Source organism: Lepidochelys kempii, chromosome 10, assembly GCF_965140285.1.
Source record: "Lepidochelys kempii isolate rLepKem1 chromosome 10, rLepKem1.hap1, whole genome shotgun sequence".
Classification (NCBI taxonomy): domain Eukaryota; kingdom Metazoa; phylum Chordata; order Testudines; family Cheloniidae; genus Lepidochelys; species Lepidochelys kempii.
The window spans coordinates 42,269,704-42,290,153 of NC_136389.1; the positions used below are offsets into that span (position 1 = coordinate 42,269,704).

Genomic DNA, 20,450 nt, shown 5'->3' on the forward strand with positions numbered 1-20,450 from the left:
TGGCACTGGTAGAGTCAGGATTTCCTGCGCTGCCTGCAGGGCCTTGGGCATTGATGAGACTTCGAGTTGACGGAGGCCCTCATCACTGTCCAGCGTGGCAGGCATAGTACGGGAAGGGCTCGACTGCTCGACATGAGCTGGGGCCCCACTCCCTGACGGAGGTGTTGAGCTGCCCACCATGGGTCTTGGCTCTCCTCCAGCTCTCTCCTTTCCCTTATGGGAAGGGGGAGATCTTCCCTTTGTGGATCTCTTGGGCTTCTTGGCCATGGCTGGGGAGGGGGATTGATGCTGGCTCATGGATGGCACCAGCGGGGCGCTCCATACCGATGCTGCAGTGCTTGGGGCTGAGTCGGACTTCTGCTCCGTTGCCGGGGTCAGCACTGACTCCATCAGGAGTGCCCTGAGATGGATCTCTCTCTCCTTTTTCGTTTTGGGTTTGAACGACTTACAGATGTGACACTTGTCGCTTATGTGTCCTTCTCCCACACACCTTAAACAACTAATGTGCGGGTCACTGATGGGCACAGGCCACTTACAACGATTGCATGGTTTAAAGCCTGGGGACTGGGGCATGCCCGTCCATAGACTGAGTCCCGTCGAGGACCAACTAACTAGAACTAATACTAAGGGTAAATACTAAACTATATACAACTATTTTACAAAGAAACTATCATGAGACATACTGAACTAAGTGAAAACTAGTCGAAGCAGCAGAAGTTCCAGCACTGTAACTGGCGGCAAGAAGGAACTGAGGGTGGGGGGAGCCGGCAGAGCCCCTTATACTGCACCATGCAGGCACCACTCCAGAGGGTGCCAGAGCTGGTCCCCTACGCATACTGCTAAGGGATATGGAGGTTGACAGGGCACTAAACGTGCTTGAAGGCCAGTGTACAGAAGGATTCTTAAAGCCTGGATCAGAGGCAGGTCTCAGGGCTTGTTCCATCATGAGCAACCTGAACTTAATTTGCCTGTTTTTCCTAAATCTGCTTGTAAAAGACATGCAGATATTACACTTGGCTGGTATGTGGGAGTCTCCCACACAATGGAGGTATCAAGAATGGCCATCACTAACTGGGATGGATCCCTGGCAGGAAAGATGGTGCTTGATGCCTGGAGATCCTGGCATACGCTAGCAACAATGACCCCCCTGAAGATAGCCCCTCAGCAACAGAGGTGGTGGTGGTGGGTGGGGGTTGATAGAAAAATCCTCCAATAAAAATAGAATTCAAAACAAGCAAACTAGATAAACTATTAAACTAAACTGAACTATCATACAAACTAAACTAAAAGGGCTCAGCTACAGGCTGTGCTAGAGTGGGCATGCAAGATGCTCTGTTTCAGGGTGAAGAGCAGCTGATATGGTGGCTAGCCCATACAGCTCTATATATCCTCTGTCAGGGCATGAGGATGTCTGGAGCACATGTGCGCGCCAAATGGTCACTGCCACTGAAAATCTCTGATTAAAGGTGCATGATGTGCATGAGGACCTGAAGTGGAGCACCCACAGACACGCTACTTGAAGAAAAATGCACATTGTGCTGACTTGTGCCTGATAACGGCATATAGTGGTTTTGCGATAAAGACAAATGCTTGTGGAATCCAGCATAAACCAAACTTATATGCACTTATGACCTGAGCCAAGATCTCAGTAATTCTCTGGAGACTGAAGACCAGTAGAATTAATGCATTGTGGCAAAGTTTCCTCTGCTCTCAGAGAGATTGTTTGAAACTGCAAGTATTGTTTGAGAAAAGAACTGTTCTTACAATATTCTGGAGTAATGGGAAAAATAGCATGGCCCCACTGCATGGTGCTACAGCAGTAGCAAAACTTCCAGTTAGTGAGCTTTCCTCAATCATCAGTAACTGGTAGTGAAGAAAATTCACAGATAGCAAAGGTAACCAACCAGGCACCCACAAATTACCCTCTTATTTGAAATTTGATTTTTTCCCCCAAATGGGATGTCTGGCAGCTGATGCACATTAAGTCTACACACTGAAAGACAGAAAGAAGTAGGACACATCCAAAATGAGAGTCTGCTTGACCAGGCCCACTGAACCTCAGCTTCTATCAGTGAGCATTCTAGGCAGCATTCCCTGCACCTTGAGATTAGAATAATATAATTTTTTTGGAAGAAAAGTACTATCAGAATGAGTACTGGGAAGCCTACAGGATTATTCTATATAGTTATTCTTTCTAAAATATGTGCAAATGCTTTTTTGAGCTATTTCTTCCACACAGTAAATACTCCTTGTTCAGAAAGGGCCATCCAGATCTCTCTGTCAATAAAATAAAGGTGTAAGAGGACTTTAGTGCCCCTTCCTGATATTATCCCCATTGCAACCTGGGATGGAATTATTTGGGGGTGGGGGGTGTTGAGAATATATTCACAATGTCTTGTTTTGTTGTTCCCAATTATAACAAAACATTCCTTCTGGAAGAGACAATTGTTAAAAAAGGCTGTTAACTTACGCTGAGGGGGCTGAGAATCAAATGGCATCATCATTTTTGGCCTCATCCCTCTTCTTCCTGCCAATGTGGACATGCTGTCCTCTGACTCATGCCCTGAGAAAGAATACTGAAGGTTACTTACTACAGCACTGATTCCTTCATGACAATACACAACCAGGTGATTTGGCTACAAACATATTTTAATTCTGTGTGCATAGTTTGGCTGTCCTCTTCATAATAGTTCTGCAGCTGATGACTGGCAAGCATCCAAGAACAGACTAGATTTAGTTCTTCCACCCCCTCCGCTGGAAAACCAGCAGGGGCAGTTGGGTTACAAGCACTATTGTACATGGGAGAAACAGTCCAGACTTCCATGAAACTAATATCCTATAAGAAAAGCAATTTCTGGAGAGAAATGGTAGTATGAATTAAGCTCAGTCATGTAGAGATGGCACTAATCATCATTTCCCTCAACAGACTAGTATGAGATACTTGTTATACTACCTTGCACACAAGATTACTAACTTGTTATAACTAGGTACCATTATTATGATATACCAAAGAATAACTCAAAAATGTATTCTTCTGCACTCTATTGTCCCACTGATACATATGTAAACCATGAAGATGAATCCCCTACACTGGAATGGAACAGAGCCCTGTAATCTAGTCACTAAACCGAAACTAATAAATAGAAAAATAACAATTTAATAAAAACTTTATTATAATCTAAATAACATTTTAAGAAATACTTTTGCCAGATACAGTGGTTATACTGAAACTAATTTTACACAATTAAATACCATGATCCAACTACAGCTTGTTGTTAGCCAAGCTTACCCCTGTATGAGTTGCGCCTTTGATGGATATTGCTATCCATGGAATTGTCAACTGGTGTGATGTCCTGGGAGTTGCGAGGGATTGGGGTGTCTGTCATGATTGGGTTAGGGTCTGGAGATTTATCAATGGGTTTCAGCTCCAGTCTTTCATGATGGATCCAAAGGTCAGGGGGTTTGACATCCCTGGAATTTCCTTTGTATTTATGGGACCCATTGACTGATTTGCAGGCAGCTCGTTTCCTTGCAAAACAAGAAAATAAATAAAACATTCTTAGACAAATATTTTGTTACTCTCAGAGACAGGTGAGTTTTCATCTGAATTTTTTTTAGATCTACTATTCAGCTGTGTGGCAGCTATCTACATGTTCCACACCTAAAGGGATAGGCTGGTGTACTATGCAGCCACAGATTTTTTCCTCAAAATCTGCCATGTGCTGCAGAACCTAAGCTTTCATAAACAAATATTAAGTTCCCAGTCCTTGTGGTGGTGAAGACAAATGTGAAGTGTATGGAAACCAATGCTCTGTTGTTGTCCTAAGCGTGCAAACAACCTTAAATAACAGCCACAAGTGGGGTGTGAAATGACACAATTACCTCAAAATGGTGATAACTCTGAAGCTTAATGTTGATAATCTAAATGTTAATGATTTTACTACTGATCAGGTTAGCAGATACATTCAGCTAATGTGCTTACTCGCTCTTGTTGGAATAACAGTGCCAGGTTCTGGAGTGTGAGGCAATTTTTGTGTGATGTCAAGGGTTTTAATAGGTGGAAAATGAGGCGTTCAAACACCCCTTTCCACCTTGGACCCTGGGAGCAAAAGAGGAAATGGAAAAGCTCCATTTGTCAGGGGGCCAAGGTAGCCTGAAGAGTGCAGCAGGAGGGAGGGTATTTCACTCCCTGAAACTCCTCTGCAGGTTCTGGGTGAGTGAAATGTAAAAGTTAGGAGGCCTTATATCAGTCCTAAACTGCTGAAGAAGTAAGTTGGCAGGAGTGGGCACACAATAGAGTGGAAGAGGGTGAGAGGAGGAAGGACGTGAGCAAGTTTGAGGTGTTGTTCTTGGGGCCTGCTGCTTCTCTTGCTGAAAGGACCTTATAAGCTGGGAAGAAGTTAAACCTTTATAATTTTTAGAAACATAATGTGGGACATGCTATTTAAGGGATTGCTCTACCAGAAAAATCAAATTGATAATGTCCCTTTAATTTAATAAAAGTATCCATCTTGAGATTCACCAAATATACAGAATTTTCAGTCTGCTGCACTAGAGTGCCACGGATCACACAAAGGATTCCTGAATGGTATCTATCAGGATATTTCAAACCTAAGTTCTTTTGGTATGACAATCCTAGAATCATAGAAGATTAGGGTTGGAAGAGACCTCAGGAGGTCATCTAGTCCAACCCCCTGCTCAAAGCAGGACCAACTCCAACTAAATCATCCCAGCCAGGGCTTTGTCAAGCCGGGCCTTAAAAACCTCTAAGGATAGAGATTCCACCACCTCCCTAGGTAACTCATTCCAGTGCTTCACTACTCTCCTAGTTTTTTCTAATATCCAACCTAGACCTCCCCCACTGCAACTTGAGACCATTGCTTCTTGTTCTGTCATCTGCCACCACTGAGAACAACCTAGCTCCATCCTCTTTGGAATCCCTCTTCAGGTAGCTGAAGGCTGCTATCAAATCCCCCCTCACTCTTCTCTTCTGCAGCGTAACTAACCCCAGTTCCTTCAGCCTCTCCTCATAAGTCATGTGCCCCAGCCCCCTAATCATTTTTGTTGCCCTCTGCTGGACTCTCTCCAACTTGTCCACATCTTTTCTGTAGTGGGGGGCCCAAAACTGGACACAGTACTCCAGGTGTGGCCTCACCAGTGCCAAATAGAGGGAAATAATCACTTCCCTTGACCTTGGCAATGCTCCTACTAATACAGCCCAATATGCCATTAGCCTTCTTGGCAACAAGGGCACACTGCTGACTCATATCCAGCTTCTTGTCCACTGTAATCCTCAGGTCCTTTTCTGCAGAAAGGACAAGACTAATAATAGAACCAAGCAACTTTTGCATCTAAATCTTTCATACAAAGACTCAGATGAATTACACTAAATGACAGGTTTCAGAGTAGCAGCTGTGTCCCCAGCCAGACACCTGGGAAAGAATTCTCTATAGTAACTCAGAGCCCCCCCTCTCTGGTATCCCATCTCTAACAACTGGGGATATTTGCTAATAGCAGTTGTGGATGGGTCCTATGCCATCGTTGGCAGTCTCATCATCCCATACCCTCCATAAACTTATCAAGCTCAGTCTTTGCCTCTCCCTACTCTCCTCAGGAGGCTGTTCCAGAACTTCACTCCTCTGATGGTTAGACCCTTCATCTAATTTCAAGCTTAAACTTATTGATGGCCAGTTTAACACCTCTTCCTCCCTGATGTTTATTCCTCTGATGTATTTATAGACAGCAATCATATCTCCCCTCATCCTTCGTTTTCTTAGGCTAAACAAGCCAAGTTCTGTAAGTCTCCTCTCGTAACATAGGTTTTCAATTCCTCTGATCATCCTAGTAGCCCTTCTCTGCATCTATTACAGTCTGAATTAATCTTTCTTAAACATGGGACAGAATTGCCCACAATACTTCAGATGTGGTCTCACCAGTGCCTTGTATAATAGTAATAACACTTCCCTATCTCCTGCTTTGAGCAGGGGGTTGGACTAGATGACCTTCTGGGGTCCCTTCCAACCCTGATATTCTATGATTCTATGATCTCTACTGGAAATACCTCACCTGATGCATCCTAAAATTGAATTAGCCATTTTCACGGCCATTCCACATTAGTGGCTCATAGTCATACTGTGATAGACCAACATACCTAGGTCTTTGTCCTTCTCTGTCACTTCCAACTGATACATCCCCAGTTTATAGCAAAAATTCTTGATATTAGTCCCTAAGTGCATGACCTTGCACTTTGCCCTATTAAATTTCATCCCATTTTTATTAGTCCAGTTTTCAAGGTTGTCCAAATCTTCTTTTATGATATTCTGGTCTTCCTCCATACTGGAAATATCTCCCAGCTCTGTCACCTGCAAATTTTATTAGCACACTTCCACTTTTTGTCACGTCATTAATGAACATGTTAAATAAGATCAGTCCCAAGACCAATCTATTTAGTTTAAAGTGAATTAATTCAAGATCACTTGAACCAAGATTGTCCTCTACAATGAGTTCTTCTCTAAGGGCCTTGTTACTTACCAGTACTAAATCTAAAATGGCATCACCTTTTGTTGGAGTAAGATATTTAACTCTTTCATCAGTGAAGCCAAGGAAACAGCCATCCTTAAACAGCTAGTGTTAGTGGCGCAGACCTATATAATAATTAACTGACTTAAATTCAACCCACATAAGACACGATTGATATTGATAGGTAAGGACAAAGAAAATGCATGAATGGCTGAGGGTTGTGCCAACACTTTCAGATGGAATATTTTTTAAGCCTTTGCCAGTACTAACTGCAATTGTGAGGTCATAATGGAGACATCACTACTCTTGCAGTCATAGATGCAGCTATTAAGTAACTGAATAAATGGAGAAAACCAGAACGGAGTAAAGCACATCTTACTTTTTCTGGTGAGAGGTGGTGCGACGAGTGCAGAAGACAGCAACAATCACCACTATCACAATGGTGATCACTCCAACAGATACTATTATGACTAGAAGCATGTTGCTATCCAGGGGGGATGTGGGGCTTCCATGAGGACTGTTACTGCCTGTAGGGGAGGCGGGGGAAGAGGGGGGAAGAGGAAAGCACTTGTTATACAAAACCTTTACTTGAGAAAAAGCTCCCCACTACAGGAGGAAAAAAGGAATCAACAGTGATAGGGAGCCTGAAGAAAGTACACAGTGTCAGACAGAAACTAATCTTGGCTCAGCTGGTGCATTTCACATTAAGTACTCTCTCTCTTATCTTTTGTTATTTAAACATTTGCACATCACCACCTGATTATGGCCTGTACAATTATCCTTTTCTCCTATATAACATTTTGATGATCTATTTCTAAATGATAGACCATTAAAAATTACGTAATGATACCTACAGTTGCTGTGAAAACCATTAAGGTGTGGTGAGACAATCAACTATATCACAACAAAGAGGTTCAATATGTCAGAGGCTGGCATAGTTAACCTGCAAAGCAACAATGAGTCTTCACACTGAAGTGTATCTGCATGAGCACTTCTGATTAAAAAAAAAAGAATACTGATATAAAAATCAATTGGTTAAGTCCTATTTGTACTGAAAACATGGAAACAGGATACTATGCCAAAAGAGAGGCACAGGGTGTGCTTATATATAATGACACCTGATCAACTGCTCCCCATAGCAATCTCTAAAGAGTCTCCAAGGGAACAACAAACATGCTCATTACATGTCACTGGACCAACTAATGTAAGAATTCTTATCACCTGACGGTATCTCCCTCTGAGGCCACACAAGTTCACCCATTCTGCTACTGTTGTTGAGGATGCATGGATGGGTCCCTTCAGATATTAGGGCAAGAGGACAGAAGCCCACTGGAACACACACTCCAATACCCTAATAGTCTGGGGCTGTAAAAGTGCCACCTGCAGGGGCCTTCCCATTACCTATTCAAGCCTCAGTTTCCTCATCTGTAAAATGGGGATAATGATACTGACCTTCCTTTGTAAAGAGCTTTGAGATGCACTGGTGACAAGTGCTATAAAGAGCTACAGATTATTATTATTACTTAACTCCCTATTCAGTTACCCCCTTCTTGCACCATGTGTCTCCAATGTTCAGATAGTCTTCTGTCATATGAATAAACTCATTCTCCCTTCCTTCCCCTGGAACTTTGGAAGTATTGGAATCTGGAGTTTGTGGCCCAGGTTACCCCTGTTTCTGTAGTGGGTCTGACCTGGATCCTTAAACTTGGGCAAAAGTTTACTTCTGGATGTGAATTTTGTGGCATCGCTAATTAAAACAAAATAAAAATAACAATCAAGCACACAAATTACATATTTGTTCAAAGAAATGGTAGTTTCCTGGGCATGGCTCAGAAATGTAGGTTTCAAAGTAAAATATAAACCTTTAATTTCAAATACCTTCCATAATTTAAAAAAAAAATCCATCTCAGCATGCTGCTTCCAGAGAACAGCACTGTGCTACTAGCAGCTATCTTCTTTCACAGTCCAAGCCTCTAGGACTTTGGGGAATTGTACTTTGCTGTCTCTAGAAAGGTGTGTGGTGGACAGTGAAAGGGAAGAAGGGCCTGAAAACACATCCAGGAAAGCTGACAAGTATGCAGTGAAAAGGACCCTGCTGGAACTAAAGGGTATCAGGCATTCCTTTGGACACAGTAACCACACTTAATACACTACTGGTATTCTATAATGAAAATGTTTCTTTAAAATAAGATACATTTTATGCAGCTTTAACCAGTGGTACCTGAGTGCAAGACTTTCATGATACTAAATGCAAATGAGAGGAAGGTTTAAGAGCAAGACTTTTTTCTCCTTGACCCTATTATGTTCTATACAATTAATTGTACACTGGTACCTAGTGGCAGTGGTTTTAAAGTAGGCTGGGAAAATGTTTGGTGACATAATTGAAATCTGGTGCATATAAACATTTTTGTTCCCATTTGTTTTTTCATGGCGGACAAAGATATTATAGTAGCATGCTAAATTATTTTCCCAGTCTTACTTGTGAACTGCTAATATCAAATGGTTCATAAAAGGGGAAAACTGCAATTATTGGAAAAGATGTCTTCAGGGCTGTAAATAATAGCTTCATATTTTAGGAGACATATCACATCATACACCATTATACCAAGACATACTGAATTTCAACCTAATAGGTCTCTGCTGAAATGCTTTATAAAGGGCCTTACCACTCATGGGTGGTTTGTAGTCAGGTCCTATATCCAATGGCCGACTTCCTTTTCCTGCGGACCCTAATGCTGGGAAAAAAAACCCACATTAATAAATATCAATTATGTGATAAACTTTCTTCATCTCCTAGCTATTCATTTCCAAAACCTGTATCATCTTGGATCTATTTTGTACAAGTTTTGTTTTTATATGGACATGAATAGCAAATACACTCCACCAGAGATGTTCCCAACAAGTTCAGCAAACTCTGAATACCTCCAAACACAGAAACAGTTCAGAAGGGCTACCACCTAATAGGTGGATATCACTTTTCTTAGTAAGTTGGGCTTTTTTCCTTTTTATTACATTTTTAAAATATCAATAACAAGAAATGATCATTTGTAACCATGATAACCACTAGATTGATACAAGTAACTTCCTAGATGCTTACATTTGGGGTAATATCTACTTGGGCATCACTGAACAATAGCATATACAACAACATGCTAAGTTCCTTTTCCTAGCCCCAGAATTACAAGCCAGCTTAGGAGACAGAAACACATAAACAATGGGAATGTATCTTAGACATAGTCAGTCTTTGCTTATCCATACAAGCTTGCAAGGCAATTTTTTGGGGGTCTCTGTCGTGCCCCCCAGAAAGTGACACTGCAGTCAGAAAAATCTTTTTAGTGGATGTTAAGAGAACAAGTCTAGCAGCTTCTGGTCTGTCTTTCAGAGACAACACACCTAAAAATTACTTAAAGTTCTGGACAGAGCAGTGTGATTAGAGGATGACAATGGAGGTACATCTATTTGTCAGCTGGTTCATTAAGCCAAATAACATATCCACTTCAAGAATCTGAACTACTGTTACCTAGTTCATAGATACTGAATACAACTGACCTAATAATTAGAGTGCAGCTCTCTTTTTATTTTACCATATGTTCACTATTATTATAACTCAGAACTAATTTAGGCAATCTGCAGCAGCAGCACGACACGTGGAGTCACAAGTTCAAATCTAGTGTCAGTGCCCGTACTGAGTTAGCAGAACCTTTCTAGCAGAGAAGATACAACAAAGACAAGTGCAAGAAAAAAAAATCAAATGCACGGCTACAAAATGGGTAATATCTGGCTAGGTGGTAGTAGTGCTGGAAAGGATCTGGGGGTTACAGTGGATATGACTGAATGAGAGTCAACAAAGTGATGCAGCTGCAAAAAATGCTAATATTCCGGGGAGTATTTACAGTGGTGTCATATATAAGAAATGGGAGGTAACTGATCCACTCTACTTGGGACTGATGAAGCCTTGGCTGGATTTCTGTGTACAATTTTGGGTACCACACTTTAAAAAAAGATGTGGACAAATTGGAGAGAGTCCACAGGAGAGAGAAAAAAAGAAGTGATAAAAGGTTTAGAACACCTGGTCTGTAAGGAAAGATTTAAAAAACTGGGTATGTTTAATCCAGAAAAAAAAGACAACTATGGAGGGAAAAAAGTCTTCAAATATGTTAAGGGCTGTTATAAAGAGGACAGTGATCAATTGTTCTCCTTGACCCCAGAAGGTAGGATAAGTAGTAATGGGGTCAATCTGCAGCAAGGGAGATTTAGGCAATTATGACGATACAAAATTATGACAATACAAAATTGCTGTTATGCCAAAGTTAGAATAGAAATGGGTAGCAACACACACACTTACTTTTGTATTTATACACCTATATATATATAATTATAGTTAGAAATATGACAGATATTGCAATCCCATGCAATATCTTTGGGAAGCATACTGTATTAAGTTTATGTTTCACTGTGGGCCAGGGACTGTATGCAACTCCAAGTGGGAGAGTTATTACAGCTTTTCTAGAAGCCAAAAACAGTAGGGGGTGATTAAGTTGAATCCCCTAGGTGGAAAATACATCTAGAGAGGTACCCCACCTGGGGGAGGACTGCACATACAGGTTCAAACTGGATTTTCCAGAGACTAACAGACAAAGGGCTTTTGGCATAACAACACTGTGTTTAAGCTGACTCAGGCCTCCTTTCTGATCCAGCAAACAGACAGGACTTTTTGTCCTAAGGCAGCCCCCAATCCTTGTCAAAAGTTTGGAAAGATTTTGGCCTACTAAGGTCCCTATGACTGATGGGGTGACCTTTGGTAAGCTTCTAATATGCATCTAGGAAGTTTTACTACTTTTATGTTTTCTCTGTAACCTTAAGAATAAAGGTGCTGCTTAGAAAGAGCTGTGTGGTAACTTGTAACTGGTGCATAGCTCTTGGAGAGAAGGCAAAGCACAGGCACTGGACTTTAGGCAGAATGGCTAGCTGGGGATATCACAGTGTAAGGCAGGGAACTGTGCAGCCTTAAATGCCCTAGAGTCAGGAGGGAGAGACACGTGACACTGGGAGCCAGAACCCTCCATCAAGGGGTGTATGTGCCCTCCAGGAACCACAGAGGGGGAATACAGATGCAGTTACCTTGAAACTTTGACACCCAAAACCCTACAATTCTGCAGTCATGAAAGAAGGCTTATAAAGTTAAGACATCATCCTGATTAAGATGGGAAGTTGAAAAAGCAATAAAAATTATCATAGAGATATAATGGAAATGGAGAAGTTGACAGCAATCTCTATAAATTAGCAGTTATGCAATACAGACAATCGATAAGGGAAGCTAAAGACATTAATGAAAAATACAGAAAATACACTAGATTAAAGACAGTAAGAAGGAATTTGTTAAATACATGAGGAATAAAAGAAATCCTAACACTTGTGTAGGTACATTGCTAGATAAGAATGGTAAAATTGTCAATGAAGAAAGGGTAGATATGTTTAGTAAATATTTCTGTTCTGTATTTGGAAAGAAGCTGGATGAAATATTCACATTTTACAATGATAATGAAATACAGTAATAGACAAAATGTTAAGCAGCAAGTACTGAAGGTAAACAGTTTTAAATCTGCAGGACCAGATAACTTGCAATTAAGAGTTTTGAAAGAATTGGCCAAGGAGTTCTCTTACCCATCGATGTTGGTATTTAACAGATATTGGAACACAGGGGAAGCATCAGAGGACTAGAAAAAAAGCTAATATGCCAGTATTTTAAAAGGGTAAATGGGATGGCCTGGGTTACTTTAGTCTGGTAATATCTGGATATTGAACCAGATATTGAAACCAGGCAAAATCATGGAAAGGCTGATATGGAATGGAATCACTAAAGAATTAAAAGATGGTAGCATAATTCATGCCTACTTTTATGGAAAATGGGTCTTGTCAAACTTGATACAGTTTTTTGGATCGGATTATGAATTTGGATGACAAAGGGTAATTGTGCAGACATAATATACATAGACTTCTGTAAGGTATTTTACTTAGGGTATGTCTACACTACGAAATTAGGTCGATTTTATAGAAGTCGATTTTTAAAAATCCATTTTATACAGTCAAAAGTGTATGTCTCCACTATGCGCATTAAGTCGGCGGAGTGCGTCCTCAGTACTGTGGCTAGCATCAACTCACGGAGTGTTGCACTGGGGGAAGCTATCCCAGAGTTCCCGCAGTCTCTGCTGCCCACTGGAATTCTGGGTTAAGCTCCCAATGCCTGATGGGGAAAAAACATTGTTGCAAGTGGTTTTGGGTACATGTCGTCAATCTCCCCTTCCTCCGTCCCTCCGTGAAAGCAACTACACACAATCATTTTGTGCCTTTTTTCCTGGGTTACCCATACAGACACCATAGCATGGCAAGCATGGAGCCCGCTCAGCTCACTGCTACTGTTGCGAGCATTGTAAACACCTCAAGCATTATACTGCAGTATGTGCAGAACGAGGATGATTGTGAGGAGGATATGGGCACAGACGTTCCAATTGTCACATCCTGTGCTTTCAGGAACATCATTGCGGCAGTGGGGCTAGTTGTTACAGTGGAACGCTGATTCTGGGCCTGGCAAACAAGCACAGACTGGTGGGACTGCATATTCTTGCGGGTATGGGATGATTCCCAGTGGCTGCAAAACTTTTGCATGCGTAAGGCCACTTTCCTGGAACTCTGTGAGTTGCTTTCCCCTGCCCTGAAGTGCAGGAATACCAAGATGAGAGCTGCCCTGACAGTTGAGAAGCGAGTGGCGATAGTCCTGTGGAAGCTTGCAATGCCTGACTGCTACCGGTCAGTCGGGAATCAATTTGGAGTGGGCAAATCTACTGTGGGGACAGCTGTGATTCAAGTAGCCAATGCAATCACTGATGTTCTGCTATCAAGGGTAGTGACTCTGAGAAATGTGCAGGTCATAGTGGATGACTTTGCTGCAATGGGTTTCCCTAACTGTGGTGGGGCAATAGACAGAACGCATATCCCTAACTTGGCACCGGACCACCTTGCCAACCAGTACATAAACTGCAAGGGGTTCTTCTCAATGGTGCTGCAAGCACTGGTGGATCACAAGGGACGTTTCACCGACATCAACGTGGGATGGCCGGGAAAGGTGCATGACGCTTGCATCTTTAGGAACTCCGGGCTGTTTGAGCAGCTGCAAGAAGGGACTTACTTCCCAGACCAGAAAATTACTGTTGGGGATGTTAAAATGCCAAGAGTTATCCTTGGAGACCCAGCCTACCCCTTGCTCCCATGGCTCATGAAGCAATACACAGGCAGTCTGGACAGTAGTAAGGAGCAGTTCAACTATAGTCTGAGCAAGTGCAGAATGGTGGCAGAATGTGCCTTTGGATGTTTAAAAGCTCGCTGGCACTGTTTGCTGACTAGGTTAGACCACAGCGCAACCAATATTCTCATTGTTATTACTGTTTGCTATGTGCTCCATAATATCTGTGAGACTAAGGGGGAGATGTTTATGGTGGGGTGGGATGTTGAGGCAAATTGCCTCAGTGCCAATTTTGAACAGCCAGACACCAGGGCGATTAGAAGAGCACAGGTAGGGGTGCTGAACTTCAGAGAGGTTTTGAAAACGAGTTTCATGACTGGCCAGGTTATGGTGTGACAGTTGTGTGTGTTTCTCCTTGATGCAAACCCGCCCCCTTTGTTAATTTTAATTCCCTGTGAGCCAACCACCCTCCCCCCTTCGATCACAGCTGGCAAAGGAAATAAAGTCACTATTGTTTTGAAACTATGCATTCTTTCTTTATTAATTAAAAAAAAAAGGGAGATAACTGATAAGGTAACCTGGGTGGGGTGGGGGAGGAGGGAATGACAAGGACACATTGCTTATTGTAGCCACACTACAAATCAAAACCGTTTGAATAACAGCTTTCTGTTGCTTGGGCCATCCTCTGGAGTGGAGTGGCTGGGTGCCCGGAGCCTCTCCCCCCGCGTTCTTGGGTGTCTGGGTGAGGAGGATATGGAACCTGGGGAGGAGGGCAGGTGGTTGTACAGTGGATGCAGCGGCGGTCTGTGCTTTTGTTGGCTTTCCTGCAGCTACACCAGATGCCTGAGCATCTGCTCCCCCATTAGCTTCAGCATTCCATCCTGCCTCTTCTCATCGCGCTCACTTAATGCTTTTCTGGACTCTGCCACTGAATGCCTCCATGCATTCAGCTGTGCACTATGAGTGCAGGAGGACTGCATGAGCTCGGAAAACATGTCATCACGAGTACGTTTTTTTCGCCTTCTAATCTGCAATAACCTCAGGAACGGAGATGATAGGGGGAGCATAGAAACATTTTCACCTGCAGGGGGATAAAAAGGGAGAGTAAAATTTAAGATGATACATTTCTGAGAACAAAAGGGAGACTCTTTCACAGTGAATCAAGCAATTCACGGCAGACAGCACATGTGCTTTAGGTACAAGGTTGCATTTTGCCTTTTATATTGAGCGCCTGCTGGTATGGTCACACATCACACACGGCTGGGCAACAGAATTCAGTTTCCAGGCAGCCATGGTAAATGGGTTTGGCTTTTAACGCCTTCATAACATGTGGGAATGTTTTCGAACTGCAGCGTCCTCCTTTCCCATAGCAAGCAATGCCGGTTGGGTTTGCCATTTAAAAGGAGGGGCTGAGGTTTTCGGCTGGATGTGCGGCACACCCCTCCCTCCACCCCTCAGCGTGGCTATTTGGGATGTTCCCTTCACCCCTCCCCCTGCCGCATGGCTATGGGATGATCCCTTTTAGCCAAGCGCAAACAGCCCAGCATGAACAGGGTCCTTTTACTGTTTCCTTCCAAAAATTCCCATATTTCAACCAGGTGACCATGAATGATATCACTCTCCTGAGGTGAACACAGAAAGATAAAGACCAAATGTTGCTCGAATGAGACCAAAACCCAGGACCATTCGCTACCATACTTTGTGCTGCAGTGATTCCAGACTACTTGCTACTAGCTTGGCTTGGTAAAGTGTCCTACTGTGGACGACGAAATAAGGCAGCCCTCCTCAAAAACCTTCTGCAAAGGTTTTCAGAGTACCTCCAGGAGAGCTTCAAGGAGATGTCCCTGGAGGATTCCCGCTCCATCCCCAGACACATTAACAGACTTTTCCAGTAGCTGTACTGGCAGCGAATGCATCCCAAGTCTTCAGGGCAAATCAAACATTAAACACTATTGCTTTTAAACCCTGTACTGTAGTTACAAATGTGCACTCACCAGAGATGCCTTCTCTGCCTTCAGGGTCAGGGATCGTGCCTTGGGAGGGTATTGGCTCCAGGGTGATGAAAAGGTCCTGGCTGCTGGGGAGAATGGATTCACCCTTGCCTGTTGTGCATTCTCCTCCTCCTCAACAAAATGCTCCTCCGTGTTGCGTGAGACTCCCCCCTTGCAGGTGTCCAAGGACAGTAGTGGTAGGGTCTCCCCCTAGAATGCCATGCAGCTGATCATAGAAGCAGTATGTATGGGGCTCTGACCCAGAGCGACCGTTTGCCTCCTTTGTCTTTTGGTAGGCTTGCCTGAGCTCCTTGACTTTCACACGGCACTTCTGTGTGTCCCTGTTGTAGCCTCTGTCCACCATGCCCTGTGAGATTTTGGCATATATATTAGCATTTCTTCTTTTTGATTGGAGTTCTGCCTGCACAGATTCTTCTCCCCATACAGCGATCAGATCCAGTGTCTCCCGCTAGCTCCATGCTGGAGCTCATTTGTGATTCTGGAGGGACTGCATGGTCACCTGTGCTGCTGAGTTCGCCATGCTGCCCAAACAGGAAATGAAATTCAAAAGTTCCCGGGGCTTTTCCTGTGTATCTGGCTAGTGCATTGGAGTTCAAAGTGCTGTCCAGAGCGGCCACATTGGAGCACTCTGGGATAGCTCCCGGAGGCCAATAACGTCAATTTGCGTCCACACTACCCCAGATTCTACCCAGCAAGGTTGATTTTAGTGCTACTCCCCTTGCTGGAGAGGAGTACAGAAGTTGATTTTAGGTCGACGGAACGGGGTTGCTTGCGTAGACGCATTCATTATAAAATCGACCTAATTCAGCTAAATTCGACCTAACTCTGTAGTGTAGACCAGGGCTTAGTACTGAACAACATTCTGATTAAAACGAGCAATACACAAAACCAATGTGGCACACGCTAAATGGATTAAAAACTGATTAACAGATAGATATTAAAAACTTGTAATGTAAATCATAGAATCATAGGACTGGAAGGGACCTCAAGAGGTCATCTAGTCCAGTCCCCTGCACTCATGGCAGGACTAGGTATTTTCTAGACCATTCCTGACAGATGTTTGTCTAACCTGCTCTTAAAAATCTCCAAAGATGGAGATTCCACATCCTCACTGGGCAATTTATTCCAGTGCTTAAGTACCCTGACAGTTGGGAAGTTTTTCCTAATGTTCAACCTAAATCTCCCGTGCCGCATTTTAAGCCTATTGCTTCTTGTTCTATCCTCAGAGGTTAAGAAGAACAAATTTTCCTCCTCCTCGTTTTAACAACCTTTTATATACTTGAAAACTGTTACGTCCCCTCTCAGTCTTCTCTTTTACAGACTAAACAAACACAATTTTTTCAATCTTCCCTCATAGGTCATGTTTTCTAGACCTTTAATCATTTTTGTTGCTCTTCTCTGGACTTTCTCCAATTTGTCCACATCTTTCCTGAAATGTAGCACCCAAAACGGGACACAATACTCCAGGTGAGGCCTAATCAGTGTGGAATAGAGTGGAAGAACTACTTCTTGTGTCTTGATTACAACATTCCTGCTAATACATCCCAGAATGATGTTCGCTTTTTTTGTAACACTGTTATACTGTTTTCTCATATTTAGCTTGTGGTCCACTATGATCTCCAGATCCCTTTCAGCAGTATTCCTTCCTAGGCAGTCATTTCCCATTTTGTTTGTGTGCAACTGATTGTTCCTTCCTAAATGGAATACTTTGCATTTGTTCTTATTGAATTTCGTCCTATTTACTTCAGACCATTTCTCCAGTTTGTCCAGATCATTTTGAATTTTAATCCTATACTCCAAAGCACTTGCAACCCCTCCCAACTTGGTACCATCCGCAAACTTTATAAGTGTACTCTCTGTGCCATTATCTAAATCATTGATGAAGATATTGAACAGAACTGGACCCAGAACTGATCCCTATAGTACCCCACTTGTTATGCTCTTGCCGCATGACTGAACCACTAATCACTACTCTCTGGAAATGGTTTTCCCTCCAGTTTTGCACCCACCTTATAGTAGCTCCATCTAGGTTGCATTTCCCTAGTTTGTTTATGAGAAGGTCACGGGAGACAGTATCAAAAGTTTACTGAAGTCAAAGATCATTATCCAAAGTGGGTGTTTTTAGTGAGGTCCTGCAATAAACTGTTCTTATTGCAATATCATCAAACATCATTATCAATGGTCTGAAAGAATATATAAATTCATTGCTGATAAAGTTTGTAGATGACATAAAAACTGGCAGAGTGGTAAATAATAAGGAAAGGTTAGTTCTACAGAGCAAAGTGGATCAGTCGGTAAGCTGGGCTCACCTGATCAATATGTATTTTATTTAACACAGCCAAGTGCAAGAGTATACATTTAGGAACAAAATTTTCAAAAGTGCCTATGTGTAACTTAAGAGGTAAAGTCAAATGTTCAAAAATGACTTAGGCACTTCGCAGGCTACATGTCACAAACAGCCAGTGAGACTTGGTTTCCTAAGTCACTTTTGAAAACTTGACCTTGCATGTTATGTCATTTAGGCACTTTTGAAAAATTCACCCCATTCCTGGAATACTGTGTCCAGTTCCGGTGGACACACTTTGAAATTATTAATTGGAAAGGGTTAACAAAAGCACCACAAGAATGAGAGGTCTTGGTACCTGCCTTACAGGGACGACTAAAGACATTTCATTTATTTAGTTTAGCCAAGAGAAGATGTCTTGGATTGGGACTTGGGCCAGAAAAGCTGCTGCTTTGAACGGTCAAGATAGCAGCAGGGGGAATGCCTGCCTGCTCATCACACATACGAATACAGGAGGTGATCCAGGACGACATTCTTTGGGATGAAACCGGTAGGCCTTTCATCCTGTCTGCTATTGCCACAAAGAGCTGCCCAGATTTGGTCCTCTCAGAGTAGAAGGCCAGGGCACATCTAACATCCAAAAAATGGAGATGCCGCTCCTCTGCACTCCTATGCCCTTTTGGGAAGAAAACTGGCAGGAAAATAGCCTGGTTACTGTGAAACTGTGAGACCACCTTTGGAAGGAATGCTGGGTGGGGGCACAGTTGAACTTTGTCCTTAAAGAACACTGTATATGGGAGTTCTGATGTAAAGGCCCTTAATCCTTTGAGGAGGTGGATGGCCATTTCATGAGAAGACCAATTTACTGTTCACCGGAGGGTGGAAGACTGAGATTGCCGCTAAATGCACCTTGATCAATGAAAAGGCCAGACTTTGTGCTGGAATACCTGCTCCATCTGAAACAACAGACTGGAGGGATGACAGAGTTGGTGAGAGATCTCACTGGCAGGACCACATCAAGGAACACTTCCACTTGGCTAGGTAAGTTGCTCTAGTCGACAGTTTCCTACTACCTAGCAAGACCTGACTGACTTGTTCTGAACAGGCCTGTTTCTTCAGGTTCAACCATGGAGCTTTCATGCAGTTGGGTGAAGGACCCAGATGTTTGGGTGGAGTATATGGCCATGGTCTTGCGAGATCAGGGCCAGGCAGGGTGGAAGTGGCAGCAGGGGCACCAGTAACATGTCCAGCAGTGTCCCTCTCATTGGCTGCTGTGACACAAGGGACCTGAGAGGAGGGTGAAAGTACAAAAATTCATGTCGCTTGGCAGGCACATAGTACTTCTCTGCCCTCTTTCAGGTGGGAGGAAGAGAAGATGGGGTATGCCACAGGGATCTGACCAGACCCATTATGGCTTCATTGACAGGTAGGTCCTCCTTTGACGGGGCTATCATGGCCAAAGTCTCAATGAGGCTATGTGAGGACTCTTTAAGAACCCCCACCCTCCAGCTCTAGGTTAAAAGCCATTCTTTTTAAAAGCTCATGGTGGGCTCTAAAGTCAGCCTGTGGCATCAAGCTGCTAGGTCCTGAGATAGCTTCGTCTGGGGAGGAGGAGGAGGAAGCCTGTACCAGCAAGGGGCCCTCCTCTTCTTCTTCAGCCCTAACTATGTCCCCCCAGGCCTAAGTCCTGTGTGTCAGTACTGGCTCTGTATCAAAGTCCGGGTCTGGTGCCAGATTGTGAGTTGGAGGAGCCCTCCTCTCGGACACTACCGTGATCACGCTAGCACTGCGATAATGGCCCGGCATCAACAAATGGTCCCGCACTGGACTCAATGGCATCTGCGATCAGAAATGAGTCGATGGTGCCGCTAGCATGCAGTGGAGGAGTAGCCTGATGTGAGTTGTACTCTGCTGCACTCCCCTTGTTTGTCCTTCCTTAGTACCGGGAAGCATCCCCTCTTGGACCATTGCTCCTTATTCTTCTTTCTTGGTACCGGAGATGGAGAATGGTGACGAGAAGCATGCGGTGCCAGAGTTACTCTTCGCATCAAAGCCGAGGTGCTCGTAGCTGAGTGCAATCGGCTTGGCTTTGATGCCGGTTTAGGTGCAGCTTCCATTAGGATAGCCTTTAGTCTAGCCTCCCTGTCCTTCTTTCTATGAGGCTTGAAATCCTGAAAGATTTGGCAACGCTGTCATATATGCGCCTTTCCCAGACACTTTATATAGCTGGAGTGTGGCTTGCTCACTGGCATACACCTGCTGCAGGAGACGCAGGGTTTGAAGCCTGGAGACAGGGGCATGCTCTAAGCTAAGGGCGGGGGGGGGGTCTAACTATATACACTAATTCTATCTAATTAAGTACACTACTACATGAAATTAAGACTAATATAACTAA

The 20,450-nt window shown here is 43.4% G+C and overlaps 1 protein-coding gene across 12 annotated transcripts in view; it reads right to left on the reverse strand.

Annotated features, from left to right (window-relative positions):
• The window catches only part of NEO1 (neogenin 1), a 507,651-nt gene that overhangs the window by 24,079 nt on the left and 463,122 nt on the right, over positions 1-20,450 (reverse strand). For 10 of the 12 annotated variants that reach the window (XM_073363103.2, XM_073363101.2, XM_073363105.2 and 7 more), the window contains 4 exons: positions 9,186-9,254; positions 6,899-7,046; positions 3,290-3,528; positions 2,471-2,563 (listed from right to left, as the gene is read on the reverse strand). In XM_073363103.2, coding sequence (XP_073219204.1) covers positions 2,471-2,563; positions 3,290-3,528; positions 6,899-7,046; positions 9,186-9,254 — 549 coding nt within the window. The remainder of the gene's footprint in view (positions 1-2,470; positions 2,564-3,289; positions 3,529-6,898; positions 7,047-9,185; positions 9,255-20,450) is intronic. The other 2 variants (XM_073363096.2, XM_073363094.2) reach the window with 1 other exon arrangement.